At 26.3% G+C, this 15,329-nt stretch overlaps 2 protein-coding genes across 4 annotated transcripts in view; one reads left to right on the forward strand and one right to left on the reverse strand.

The window, feature by feature from the left end:
* The window catches only part of LOC129968681 (trimethylguanosine synthase-like), a 28,432-nt gene extending 22,321 nt beyond the window's left edge, over positions 1-6,111 (reverse strand). For 2 of the 3 annotated variants that reach the window (XM_056082819.1, XM_056082817.1), the window contains exons 1-2: positions 5,885-6,111; positions 2,763-2,881 (exon numbers count right to left, since the gene is read on the reverse strand). In XM_056082819.1, the coding sequence (XP_055938794.1) occupies positions 2,763-2,857 (95 nt within the window). In that variant the 5' untranslated portion in view covers positions 2,858-2,881; positions 5,885-6,111. The remainder of the gene's footprint in view (positions 1-2,762; positions 2,882-5,884) is intronic. The other variant, XM_056082818.1, reaches the window with a different exon arrangement.
* Positions 6,112-6,490: 379 nt separating this feature from the next.
* Positions 6,491-13,845, forward strand: LOC129969467 (myosin regulatory light polypeptide 9-like). Its single transcript, XM_056084047.1, has 4 exons — positions 6,491-6,695; positions 7,108-7,306; positions 11,407-11,636; positions 13,539-13,845. The coding sequence occupies exons 2-4, from the start codon at positions 7,120-7,122 to the stop codon at positions 13,644-13,646; spliced, it is 525 nt and encodes a 174-aa protein (XP_055940022.1). The 5' UTR covers positions 6,491-6,695; positions 7,108-7,119; the 3' UTR covers positions 13,647-13,845.
* Positions 13,846-15,329: the final 1,484 nt, after the last annotated feature.

Genomic DNA, 15,329 nt, shown 5'->3' on the forward strand with positions numbered 1-15,329 from the left:
ATACACTACTAGAATAAATTTAGAAGAATGCTAGAAAATCATATTTTATAAGCATTAATACTTAATTTGTAAAAAAAAAAAAAAAAAAAGTACAAGTGTGTAGACGCAAAAGATGTAGCTATCTATCCTTGCAGCTTTTGTAGTTTTTCCTTACCCACAAATTAAGTTGTGAAGGATAAAATTTATTGCAATAAGTTTCATGAGTAAAAAGATTTATATTTCTAATAAGTATTTGATATAGCCAAGAAAGAAACAGTTTGAAGAATGAAAAAATTATAAATTTTTACTTAATATTTATATTTGATTATCCAAAAGCCAGGATAAACTTACAAATTAATAAAATAAAACTGTTTTAAAATAACAGATTGAAAGGAAGCCAAAAAATTCTCAGGTAATAAAATTTTAATTCCAGTAGAGTTTATATTTCCTAACATGTAGACAGTATCTCACACCTTTTTTTTTTTAATTCATGCATAATATAAGATACTAAATTTGGTTAACTGCAAGTTTACAAATACTCAACGAATGCCTTATCTGAGCTGCAATTCAGCAGCATTGCTTTTGGCATAACACACATTATTGAATGGCATCATTCAATGTTTGCAAAGTTATTAAGTTGGTCATGGACTGCCTTCAGGAATTCCTACAAAAGAAAATCACATGGAAACATCTCTGGGAATTGGGAGGGGGCAATGGGAAAGAGATCAACTGAGAGTATTATTATTATTATTTTCAAATGTTGAGAGTATCATTTACTGTACAGTCTCTCATCAGTTTGTAATGTTGCGATAGTTTATCTAGAAACTTCTTGAACATCAGATTCTTCATGAGCAAGAACTATTAACATTGACTGAAATGTTTGTTCAAATTTATGGGTAACTTCAAAAAATGAAAAGGGCTGGCTTTTTTTCAGATATGAAGAACCCCTCCCAAATCTCTTCCCCATAATATCAATTTAAAAAAAAAAAATAAGTTGGTGAATGCAGAACAAGTCCCTTTACTATCTTGCATACAATGCATGAAACAGCATACTTGCAATACCATGCTGGCACTTTTTTCCTTCTTATATTGAAATTTATCTAAGAAGGTTTCTTGATTAATCAAGAAACTCACTTGGGTAAACTTTAATATAAGAAGAAGCTCAATTAGCTTTAACCCTCTGACTGTGTAATTTTTAAAAATCACTATTCAGCTGCAATGTTTGCAAATAAGTTCAACTATTTTGCAAACAAGGTGAAGTGATACTATTTGTTATATGATAATAAAAATCTATGATAGTAAAAATAAACACTCTAAACCGCAAAAAATGCAGGATGTAATAGAAAATGGACTGATTGCCAACATGCAGAAATTGCGGGATAAGCAGCTGGATGCTTAACTACCTTATCAGGTATTTACCTTAGCTACCTTTAATACCATTTGATGATTATAATTAGTATAATATAATACAAAATGACATTGATAGTTTTCTCTCTTAATGTCATTTAATAACTGTCAATAGGTTAAAATAAGCCATAAATTATTTATTAGTTTCTTGACTAAAAACCTGGATGTATTATCATCAATTCTGTGCAAATAAAACTGTTTTTTCCCCTTTTTCCTTTATTAGTTTCTGAATTATTTATTCTTAAAATTTTTACCAACTTTCAGATCAACAGGAATTGGTTATCATACAAAATTCCAGATGCATATTATTTATAGAAAACTGCAAAAAAATATCAAAATAATTTGTAAGATGAAAATGAATATCTTACAATGATGCTAAACAATATATCATTATCAAACACTTTTTTATAAAAAACATAATTAGAGATAATATAAGTACATATAATAAATATTTGTTTCATGTGGCATATTATCCATTGAACAGTCAACAGTAATACAAAATCAATAATTTGGTAAATAGTAACTTAAATTAATAAATTGGATCCTACACTTCACGCTGTAAAGTATTTACTAGCATGTCTTGTAATGACATACACGGCTACACTTAGCAAACTTATAACAAGCATAATAAGAATAATATAAAACTATATAATATATTATAAAAATAATTTGTATTGCAAAATATTATTATGACACGACTTCTTTCAGTGAGTGCATCTGTTGAAAGGGGGAAAAAAAAAAAAAAAAAAAAAAAAAAAAAAAAAAAAACAGAAAATTGAGAAGGATGTTATAAACATAATTATGTTTGTGTCTTATATTGCATGATATTTACTACATAACAGCCTAATTGTGATATATAATAATTAACAGAATAATATTTCTTTTTTTTAAACCTTAATAAATCAAAGCGGATAATACTACTTCTGTTCCTAATATTTAATATAAATAGCTTAAATTATAAACTATGCGGGAGGAGAAGGCACAGATGGAAAAGTTTTTGAACATTAAGATTCTTCAATGGTTGCAGATTTATTTAAGTATGTCATAAGAAACTAGATCTAAATGATTACTAAAATGAATAGGATCATATTTTTTTTACAAGTAAAATTATATTCTCTCTTGAGAAATTGAGATTTTTTCATTAGTCCTTTCTATCACATATTTTAAAAATAGAAATCACTGATTCAAAAATTCCTTTAAATTACAGGCAATAATAAAAGCCTTGATAATAAAATATGATTTAACCAGAAATTTCCAGTACAAAACCTTATTTAATAGAGGAAGAAAGACAGAACTTACAGTTTAACTTTAGAAGTAAAAAAATGCACAGAATCACTATTCTATTTGAATAAATTTTAGAGACTAATAAATCTTACCTTAATTGAACTCGGGAACACAAACAAACATTATTTGTATCTTCAAAATATGCTTCAACTTGAACTTCAAGATTGGAATATGTAGCTTGTGCCATTTTTTTCACTACAAAACAAGCTTACTAATAAGTAAGCAAATTTAGATGAATTACTTTAAAAAGATATAAATCTGGATAGATGCAATAATCTTCAAGAAATAAATAATCACAATTGCATGCTACATAATTCTTTTGACAATGCTTTAACAAAAGCAAATGTTTATTACATGTTCAACTTTCAAATTATCAAAAAGGAATAAAAGCACACAAAGAATTAACAATATGACTAGAATGTCCGCTTTTTAAAAATACTTTTCAAAATTTTGTGTCTCACATTTCATTCTTTACAATTATTTTATAGAAAATTGCAATTTATTTTTACAATTATTTTATAGATAGAAAATATTTTTTCTTTTATCTGTATATCTTTTATATTTGATGAGTATGTTCTTTATTGCTTCAAAGATCAATAAATTCTGACTAATTGGTCTTCAAATATCCATAAAACACAAGTACTAGCATGAACATGTATATTTTCATTTTTAATATTCTAATCACAAGTACAGTTTATATGAGCAGGGGTGTTTGTGGGACCCCAAAAAATCCCCTGAAACTTTTACGGACTTACTACCGACATTTTGGAGTTTCGAGAAGGGGGGGGGGAGAAATGAAAAATTACGATTATGAAGTATTGAATGACCTAATTATAAAAGTTCAATGAATTACTTTTTTTGCAAAATTAATAACCATTAATTTTGCAAAATTAAGACCTTTGAACCCAGGTCACGTGATCGCACATCTGGTCGAACGAAGTCTCTCCCTTTTTTTTCTACCGCGCCTACTTGCCGAAAAGAATCCAGAAGAGAATGTCCGAGAACCGGGGGAATGAGTCATAACTCGCAATAAGGAAAGAACAAAAAAGAAGTTTTTTCCCCCTTTTCACGCATTACCACTGCCTTTGGAGAAAGAAAGGAAAAGTTTTCACCACACACACTGACCTTGCGTTTTCTGCTTTCAAAGCAAACAAAATTACCCAGATCAAAATAAATAATTCATTATTATTCCTACTTCCTTTTGAACGACGATCCCCGGAATTTCCGGGTATCGAAGTTCAAAATCCCCGGAATTCCGGGGTTTCCCCGGAGCACAAACACCCCTGTATGAGTTTCTTTATAGATGAAGCTTTTAATAAATTATTTTTCTCTAACATTGAAAATAAAATTACAATGAGAATTATAATTTGCTTCAGTCTTCAAAACATTATCTTTTCAGGATCACTTCATTTAACTTCTAACAAAAGTAACTTTAAAAATCAAAATCAGCTTGCAGTATGTATAATTCAGACATTTCAAATAGATCCAGGTAATGATTTGTTTTTGCTTCATGAAATCCATATGCACCTATCTTGGATTAACGCAACAATATTATAAATTTGTAATGAAAATTGCAATAAAGCAAACGAACTGTCCCACATAATTGCAAATAAAGAGATCTATATAGCTTCAACTTTACTCTTGTACAATTGTTTCATACTTAAAATAAACATAAATAACAAATTAAATGCATTCAAATTGATTGATAAGATTGAAAAATATCAAAATAAAAGGAATACATTTTAAAAATATAAGCAAAATTGAAAATGAAACAAAAGGAAAATGCATAAAATGATAACTAAAAAAAAAAAAAAAAAAAAAAAAAAAAAAAAAAATCCATATTCTTTTTACAATAACATTTTTTAAAGAAACAAACAGTAAAAAAATTTGCAATGGATCTAATTTTTAAGTATTTAACTAAGCATATGAAAACATCATAAAAGCATTTAACAATTTTTGTTTGCTAATTAAAACTAAGTAAATAAGAACAAAGCAATATATAAAAATTTCCAAGAGCTAGAAATGAAAGAAAAAGGATTGAACCCTTCATAGAAAGGCATTATCTCTTTTGTGATAGCCTGAATAAAAAGGCAAAAAAATTACTAAAAATAATTTCTTTAACATCCAATTATAATTTTTCTTTCATAAAACATCAAGAAATTACAGAGCAAAGAATTTACCTTTGTATTTAAATAATTCATAAATCTTGTTTAAAAATTTCAAATATCAATATCATCAAAGAAAAATGATGTAGAGTTATCTCAATTTAAGTCATTATATTAAACAAACATAACTAGGTAAATAAATACATGAATCGATCGGTTTATTTTATGCATTAAGTGAAAGAGAGAGAGATTTTTTTTTTTTTAAGATGCATATAAAAGAGACTAATTTAGAAAAACATACAAAATTTCTCTCTCTTTTTTTTAAAGATACTAAACAGATAATGTACTATAAGCGTTCAATAAATTTAATCTAAACATATTCTCTTGCTATTTTTGACAGACTGAAAAAAAGTGCTACTTTTACATCTTGCAATGAATACAAATTTAAGCTAATGGAGAAACAAGATTTAATTTCTGAAAGGGGGAAAAAAAAAATAGAGAAGTTTCTGTTTAGGAAAAATCCTGGTATTTCAATAACAAGATTTTACATGCTCATCGGAATAGAATATACACAGAGTATTAGCAATGAAAGCAATAAAAATTTCAAGGAATTTACTTGTTTCTCATGAATGAATAGCCTTTTCTAACTGAAATAAAGCAGACTCTTTTGTAATAACTAACATTTTATCTGATTAAAACATAGAGCTGATATATAAATCTCAGCTCTATAGATTAAAATATCCATAATATATTCGTTATTCCCATTTTTAATTGTTAGCAGCTAATCAAAAAAGTCATGCATCTTCCTACCTCAAATAAAATACTATGAAGTAATTTAAAAGTTAACAAAACTCCTTCATCATGAAAAAAGTCAAAATTAATTTGGGTTAGATATGACTTTTATAGCATTCATTTAATCACCAATTCTTCGAGACAATTCTATCTACAAACACAACCAGTATACGTAGAAATTTACCCTTCATTAACAAAAAGAAAAATGAATACTAAACGGATAATTTGTTTATAAAAGAAATAATCATTTCTTTTCATAAACAAATTATCCTAAATGCGTACCATCATTAATATATAATCCTAATAAACATACAAACCTTGAGTTTAATTTATTAACTAAGCGGTAGATTTCGGACAATTTCACTTAAAAAATACAATATAAAAGAAATATCTTCTTAATGAAACAAACTTTAGTTTTAAAGTATAATATGCATCTCAGTAGAACAAGAATAACTTCATAAAGCTGCACAACTGTGATGAAACCAGCTAAAGCGTCAAACACTGCCGATCAGACATCAACGATCTTCGCATTGTTTTCTCGAAATTCAACAACATTATACGATAACGATTAAATTCGGCCTGGGAGGCTTCATTCCTGTTTTAAGTGGAAGTTTATATAAGTAACTTGGAAACATTTTCATAAAATTATTAAACATAATTGATCAAAATCTAATTTAATTTTTAAAATTTTATTTTGGATAGAAATTTCAATTTTATAATCATTTTTTTAGAATCAACTATTACTTACTTTTTTTTCAATTTTTATTTCTAAAATTGATTTTATTATTCCAAAAAGCTCTTTTTGCAATCTAATTTTGTTTAATTACAGGTTTAAACACCTTTTTAAATATGAATTTTAATAAAAATTGATACTTCAATTAAAATGGCAACACTTGCCCATTTCGTATTTCCGGTTTATTTTCAATTGAAAAGTGTCTGCTGAAGATGGAATTCTTTGACGCTGACCTATCCAAATGGGGTATTGCAGTGTTGGGATTCGTACTCGGCATGTCCTTTTTTGGTTCCGTTCTATTTTAGTCTAACACAGATCAACCGCTGTCATAATCTTACTTTCAGTTATAGAAGAAACATCATTTTATACGCTCTCTCTTTTTCGTTTATTTGATCGTGAGTATAATAATTTTATTTCTTTAGACATATATATTATAAATAAACAATTTTTACAGAAGTTGATATGTTGTTGTTTTTTTCCAGATTGACAATAAATTAAATTCTAACTCATTTTAGATTGTGTAAATAAATAAAAAGTGATTCTTTTTAATTCTTATAATTTCAAGTTATAAGAATCTTGGCAATAACTTATTTTTAAGCACCGAAGGTACATTAACTATTGCACTTGATCTTGAAAGAAAGGATGCTTGAACTGTAAGGGGAAGAGCATCGTAAAAGGGTGGCAAGTATCCAATGGCATTGTGCCATGATAACTCAAGTCATTGTGCTTTTCCCTTTCAGTGAAATTATTGTAGTCCGATGTAAAAACCTTTGTTTATTTCAAAACTAACTCCAGCTTTTGTTTCAGAAATTATAAATCATGTCCAGTCGCAAAGCTAAGGGTAGAAGCACTACTAAAAGACGAGCTCAGAGAGCAACTTCAAATGTGTTTGCTATATTTGATCAGGCACAGATTCAAGAGTTCAAGGAGGCTTTTAATATGATTGATCAGAATAGAGATGGATTCATTGATAAAGAAGATCTGCATGATACTCTTGCTTCTTTAGGTAATAATTTTTCTCCATATTTTACTCATATTATTATTTTAATAAACATTTGCTCTTAAAAAAGAATTTATGTTAGTGGAATTTGACTTGCAAACATTTGTACATTTCTGAATCTTTCTTCTGAGGTATTCTTTCTAAATTATTTTGTTTTCAATTTGTGAAGTAAATTTCTAATATTTTAAGATTAATCTCCTTTATTTTCAATTTATAGGATGTCTATATTTAGTTTCTGTACCTAAACCAGAAGCATTCCTTTGTTTCTATTTTGTCTAATAAGTTAATATGTATTCCCAAATTTGTTATTGACTATCTTATACCATCCATTAGCTAGATTTGAAATAAAAGTAATACCATTTTTATTTTTAAGGTAATTTAAGGAAATCAAATATAGCAATATCTAAATATAAAGATTATGTTTTGAGAATCTTAAAATTATATCTATAAATTTTTCAAAAATATTAGACATATTATTAAATATTTATATTAAATTAATATTATTGTATAATTAATAATATTAATTATACATTTAAATGTTTTTCCTAATTTTTTGTTGATTCTCTTAATTTTTTCTTTAACTTCACAGTTTTTCTTTTGCAATTATCTTAATATTGACCTCATATAAGTAAAAAAAAAAAAAAAAAAAAAAAAAAAAAAATGCATGCAGAAATTTTTTTAAATAAAGATGCTTGTTAATGGATTAAGTCCTCTTAACAAATTTTAATTATGAAACTAATGGCAGTATTAATACAAATTTCTCTGTGAAAATTTTGAGATGCTGTGTTATATAATTGTAGATTTCTAATATGAAATTATTTTTATCTGAAATAATAGAGAGGAATTTGAAAATTATATTAAATATTTTTCCTTCTATATAGAGTAAATGTTTGCAAATATTACCAATTTCTTTATTAATTTGATACAAGACACACTTTTTTGCCCAGAAATATTGATGTAATTTTTTTGTTTCACCTTGCATAATTTCAATTAATTTTTAAAATTTAATAAAGTTATTATATTTTTTGCTATAATTATATCTTGATATACAATCAATTTAAAAGGATATATTTTTTATAAAATCATAATATATATATTACAGATTTTATTGCTTTCTTAATTTCCGTAAGAACTTTTCCCACTGGATCAATAATTATTAAAAAAAATTCATTTTCAAATGAAAAAATTGGCACAATTATAATTCAAAGATAAATTCTAAAATACATTCATAAAATGATAATAATTTTGTTTTATTTTTCAGTTTAATTTTATTTGCAATTAATTAATTTATTTGATTTCAATTTATTAAAAAGAAAGACATAGTTGAATATATATTAAAATATTTTTTTTATTAAAAAATACTAGAATATGCTGATTTTTATGAGAAAGAAATGCTGTGTGTGTATTTCAATGTTATTTTAATTTTTTGTATTGTCTTTAGTAATAAGCTATGCTTTATCTGGCTATTTGTGGCATTTATGCTTCTTGCAGAATAATTTTCAGATGTGTATTTTGTAAATAATTTCTTCATTTAATCATTTCAAGTGAGTTTTCCCCTTATTAATTTGGAATACATTATTAGTTATAATTACTGTCGATGCTTTCTAGATTCAAAATGATTTGGCATAATAGATTTTTCTTTAAAAAAAATCTAATCTTATATAATTGTTTTAAATTTTATTATATTGTTGGGAAAAAAACACGTGAGGTATAATTTATCACCTAAGTGGATGTTGTGAATCAATTTATAAAAAATGGGGAGAGCTTGAAATAAAACAGCTTCATTAAGGATGTTGATAGCTGTTTATATTATAATGGCATCCAGTATATCTAGAATATAGTGGTTATATTACATAGTAATTTCATTATTTCTTTATCATTTACCAATTTGTTCCTTAAAAGAATCTTTAGGTTTAGGTAGGTGAAATTCAAACTTCCTAATTCTATCATCTGGTTCTACTACAGAATCTCAAAGCAGACTTCTTAAAAATTAGAATTAGAATATTCTATTAAGTGATACTGCCCCATCATAATTATTATTTATCATATTATGCTTCAATATTTAATTGATACAAAAAGCTATGGTATGTTTATAATGGATGGAAATTGACTAAAATAAGAAAAGAAAGCTTAATGTAGCATAGTTACACTACATAATTTAATTACATTAGTTATAAATTTCCATGTTATATGTTGTATCTCTGCATAGTGGGAAACTTCATTGCAGTCGACAAAGGAATGTTCATTAAAGGCTCCTCTGAAATTAGTGCTGTTGTCTGAATATATTACTCGAAGTCTTTCTCTCCTAACCACGAAACGACAAAAAGATAACAAAAAGGCATTGGTGGAGGGCAACAAAATTAATTCCAGATGTAATGCTCTGCAAAGGGCTCAAGTGTAGAGGACAACCCAAACTTTAATGCACAAGGGGCCAGCTAAATCTTCATTTGCCATTTGAAACACGGCTGCGTTTTCAACTCATTCAGCAGACAATGAAACTGGATCAGTCATGGGAGATTTATTCTTAAATCTACGACACTTAGCACAGGCATTCCATATTTTTTGGATAGTTCTCCTACCACCTAAAATCCAATACTTTTCACATATTATGCTAAGAAGAAATTGTGTTCCAACATGATAATTCTCTGTATGGAAATGCTCTACAAGTCTCTGTGTAAAGATACAATTGATAGACAGTAAGATTGGTGACAGAAAATAAGGAATATCTATATGTTCAGTAATAATATTATTATTCTATATGATATTATTTTCATTTCTAAATATACATGAATTAAGAATAGATTTCTCATCTGGAAGACATTAAGATTGCACAGATCGAACTAACTAGATCGTAGCATCTCATACCTTCCTAACCTAACCTAACCTAAAACCTTCTTTCTATATCATCAAACTTTCCAGGAGTTTCTCCTTCAAGATTAAAGATCATACAAATCCAACAATAGTTCAACAAACTTATTTTACCCACTGCAATAGTAAATACAACTAGCCATATCTCACCACCAAATGGCCCCTTCCACTTAAACCACCATAACTCAAAAGCCTTCTTCCATAAAGAATCCCATTATCTACCTGCATTCCATTATTCTTATCACTACTGTCCTCTTTTTTTCAACATCATGCTCCTCTTTATTCACCCGGTCTCATGACCAAACCTAAAGTGCTTATTCGCTAATCTTTTTCAGGGTTCCCAATTCAGTTTCCACAGTCTTTCTCATTCTGAGTAGAAGTGCATTGCCCTGGCACTCAACAAATGATCTAAATTCAGTCAGTCCCAGCTTCATTCCAAGACCTGTCTCGTTTCTGTCTAGAGCATTTCAATCTGCACTCAAGGTTGTTAGTCGATCAGGGTTAGCACCCCAAAAATTTTTCCTTGTGTCCTTGTGAAATCTATACTGGACTTTTAATTCAAAACTAGTTGATCCTGTAAAGAATATCTGTGTCTATTCTTTGGTATCAAAACATGTACATACAGTATTTTAAAGTTATATACAATGCTTACAATAGTACCTTACGTAGGTATGGATTTCAGCATCGGATATTGTAAAACTTGGGCATGTGCTTAAAAATTAATGCATGCTCTTTGAAATGTAAAAAAATATATGTACACATTGTGAAAAATTATGTATCAATAACAATGATAAAAATATATTATTTTTACAATTAAACCTATATATATATAATTATATATTTAGAGAATGGAGGAACAACACTGACAATAGCAAAAGACCTACAATTACACATGGTTAATAAATGTAGTAAAAAAAATTTCCAAAGCTATATTATAATAGATTAGTTTACTCATACGCATGAAGTTAGATTAGTTTATTATAATATTTGAAAAAATTAGTTGGTTAAGGAATTGTATCTGCTTAAGTTTTTTTGCTTTGAAAACAAACTGTTTGTTTCCATCAGCAAAAGAGAATTTTCTTTTTTGCTTCAGATATCTTAGCATTTTATTTTAAAAAAGAATAATCATAACCACTATAAAAAAAAATTGTCTCTTTATGCCACCATATCCCCTAATGCCAAGTGTATTATATATTTTCTTCCGAAAGTAATGATTTTTATGCCTTATTTTAAAACAGGCAAGAATCCTGCAGATGATTTCCTTGAAGGAATGATGAATGAGGCTCCTGGTCCAATAAACTTTACTATGTTTTTGACTCTATTTGGCGAGAAACTTCAAGGAACTGACCCAGAAGATGTTATACGAAATGCTTTTGCATGCTTTGATGAAGATAACGCTGGTGCATTGCATGAAGAAAAGCTTAGGGAACTACTTTCAACAATGGGTGAAAGATTCTCTGATGAGGATGTGAGTATAGTTTTGAAATTTGTTATTGCTTGAAATTGTCTCTTCTTTAAAAAAAAATTGAATTGAAATTGATAAATTTATGCTGAATCTCAAATTTTGTTTTTCATTTTATAAGTTAACTGGTTATGTAATTTAATATTTTTATGCATTAATTACAAACTATTTTTTAAAGAGTCATTGGATATGCATATAAAACATTTTATCAACACTCTTGGTATTACCATTTTAAATTTTTTTTCCATTAATAGTATCTCTCATCTGATATTTAGCATTTATCCTTAAGTTTTGTCTGTATGTTGAAATAATTGGTTAATAAAATATATCTTTAAAATAAATCTAGTTTTTATGTAGGTTGAGTATTTTTTTCTTTTGAAATAAGATAATCTTCTGTTTAAATTAAAGAAATTAAAAAAAAAAAAATATTTAGATAAATTAATTTTAAAAAGCTTAAAAATCTAGTTATCTTAAAAATATAATAAATATAAATTAAGTTTATATTTATTATATCATTTATTTTTTTAATTTGATTCATTTTATATTTATAATTTTTATTGATATTAAAATGATTTCATTGTAGTAAAATTAATTCCTGAAATTTTTTTAAAATTTATATTAATTTACTTAGTCAGATCTTTATCTAATTTTTGAAGATAAACATTCATAATAAATTTGTATCATTAAGTAAAAGAACAAAAGTGTGAATCAAAAAGATTTCTGTTACATTTCTACTCAATTTTTGTGTTACTATTTCGGGTGATGCCTATTAATTTTGTAAAATAAAAGTGTTACATTAATAAGTGAAGAATTTAGGATTGATGACTTTTATTATTTTTTCTGCTATTTAAACTTAATGCAAAAAGCAAAAAAAAAATGCCATAAGGAAGTTTAATGAAGGCCATCCAAGTAGAAAATAATTCAGTGAGAAATAGCAAAAAAAATAATTGGATTTCATTACCAATTCTATTATTTCATATTGATAAAATGCTAGCAAACGAAAATATAACTGAAACAATTGCTACTTAATAAATTTCTAGACATTTTTGTAGCAATGTCATTTTTTTTAAAAAATTAGACTACAATAATTTATATATTTCAGCTTTTTGTATAATATTCATTTGTATCATATTCAAAATAAGCAATAGCAATGTTTTATAATATTGTTATACATTTTAGATGTGTAACCAAGTGCTTCTAAATTACAGATTAAAACTGCATTATTCTTTTTTATTTAAGATAAATAATAAAAATTCTACGAATAATAGCTTTAAGAATTGTCTTTGGAAAGGAATTTGAGCCATTTACCTTTTCTTTGATTTCAATCTTCAAATTTGTCATTCACTGTTTTTGAATATTTCATGCTGCAAAACTCAACATGAAACATATCACCATCTGTATGCTTACTGATTATTTTTTTCCCTTTTTTCCCGGTTTTAAGGTACCCTTGAATAATAAAAATTAAAAAGTATATTTAGTTATAAGTCAGATTAGTTTCATTAGCATTAATTTCAATTCTATAAAATAACTGAAAAAGCTGTGCTTTTCTTTTTAAATATTGTGATGAAATAATATTCATTTTTTGAACCCATGCAATTATTGAATTATTTTAAATTTAATTAAGCAGATTTTGTTGGCTCAGGGCAATAATCTACTAACCATATCTTCTTTTTACTTTCACATGTTTTCCATATATAGATTTTTCTGCTTCTTTCTCTACTTCTTCAGAACATAAATATTCATTTTACAAATCTGTAAACTATCAATTTCATGTAAATAAAAAAATTTGGAATCATAAATTTATTAAAAATCAACGAAGTTTTGTGAATGATAGTAGTTATTAGAAATTTTGTCTTGTTTACTGCAATATTTGTTTTGTGTGTTTTTAAAAATTATCTTCTCTTACAGATTGATGAAATGTATCGCGAAGCTCCAATTGATAAAAAAGGAATGTTCAACTATCTTGAATTCACTCGCATTTTAAAGCATGGTGCAAAAGATAAAGACGATGAATAAGAACATATTTTTGAACAGAATGTATAATGCATTTATTTATATTTTGGTACCTATTTGAGAGAAAAATATGTATTTTTCGAAGTATTAATTTTTAAAGGTTCATTTTTTATGAAACAGTTTTAAAATTGTTGTGAAGAATCTCCAAAAATTTTATAGCAATAATATTGTTGCCGTTTTTAATAAAAAATGTTTAGCTCAATTTCTCTGAATATTTATCATTTTTATTTTGAAATATAAAGTTTGTATTTCCCACCATTCTAGCTATAGGCAGTTCCTAACAAACTGAATTGTTTTTGCTTTTAATCCATGGTTCAGAATAAAAAGTCATTACAGAATAGATCTATATCTGAATTAACACGAGGACAAATTAAATTGGAAATACTGTCACTATTTTTGTATATAAAATTTGATGTATCTGGCCTTCATTAAAAGTAGATAAATTCACCACTGCATTCAAAAGATTCTGTACATTTTGAGGTTTCTCTTCTAATAATTAGTCAAGTCATTTTGAGCTAACAAAAATTATATACTGATAAAAAAAATTTACTAAAGTGAAAAAATGAAATCAATATTTTTCTTTGCCTATATAAAAACATTTGATAGATTATAAGTGAAATAAAATATTTATTTGAAGATTATTTTATATAACCTGTTAAAGAGAATATAATGCAACCAATTAGTAATTAATATATATTATAAATGGTTATATTTCAGTTTATTTGATTTTAATAATTTATTATAAACATATTGCAATCCTAGTATATTAGATGATTTTTTATGACTAACAATAATTCTGCAGCTGCAACCCTTCTACAGCCAAGCAGCACCAGACTTATAGCATACAGTCTGTCAGAATTCCACCACTATTTGAATGATAGAATCAGATTATTTACAAATCACCTTCAATATACTACAATCAAACATTCCCATTAAAGAAATCATGCTTATTATTTGGATAATTTATTGTATAATCAAATGAAATAACCGAGTCTCTGTGCTACTAATTCATGATTAAGGTGTGCGGTTACATTTGGAAAGAAGTTTTTTTAAAAACACAATTTTGAATTTCCACATAAAATAGCTAATTAAAATATGTATTTAAAGCCAAAAGTTTTGAAAATAAGAAGTATAAGGCATATAGTTAAGAAATTTATCAAATGATTTGTTCAAAATTTTACAAATATATTACCTATTACTTAAACTATGAGATGAGCTGCATTTCTATCCAGTCTTTAAATACTGACTTCAAATGATAAATAACGTGAAAATCTTAAGCTGTTCGTTAACTTGAAAAACATTTATATATAAAAAATATTTTATAAACAAATGGCGTATTTTATAGTTCAGGAAATGCAGAACATTATTCTAAATTAAATATGTATTGGATATTTTTATCAAATTTAGAATTTTAGAAAATAACATGTTTAATGTTATTAAAAAATTTACATTTTACAAAGTTATGCAAATATAAAACTAAATGTTACTTCCTGAAAAATGTTAGGAAACATAATGCAAATAATGGTTTTATTAAATAAACTGCTCAGAAATTAAAAATATTGAGTAAGAATATTCTATATTGTTACCAAAAACAATATATTAGATGCTTCAATGTAGTTACCTATTGAAGTAAAAAATGCAAATGATAATTAAATACAAAATATCACAGTGCAAAATGATTATCTA

The sequence above is a fragment of the Argiope bruennichi genome, chromosome 5, assembly GCF_947563725.1.
Source record: "Argiope bruennichi chromosome 5, qqArgBrue1.1, whole genome shotgun sequence".
Classification (NCBI taxonomy): domain Eukaryota; kingdom Metazoa; phylum Arthropoda; class Arachnida; order Araneae; family Araneidae; genus Argiope; species Argiope bruennichi.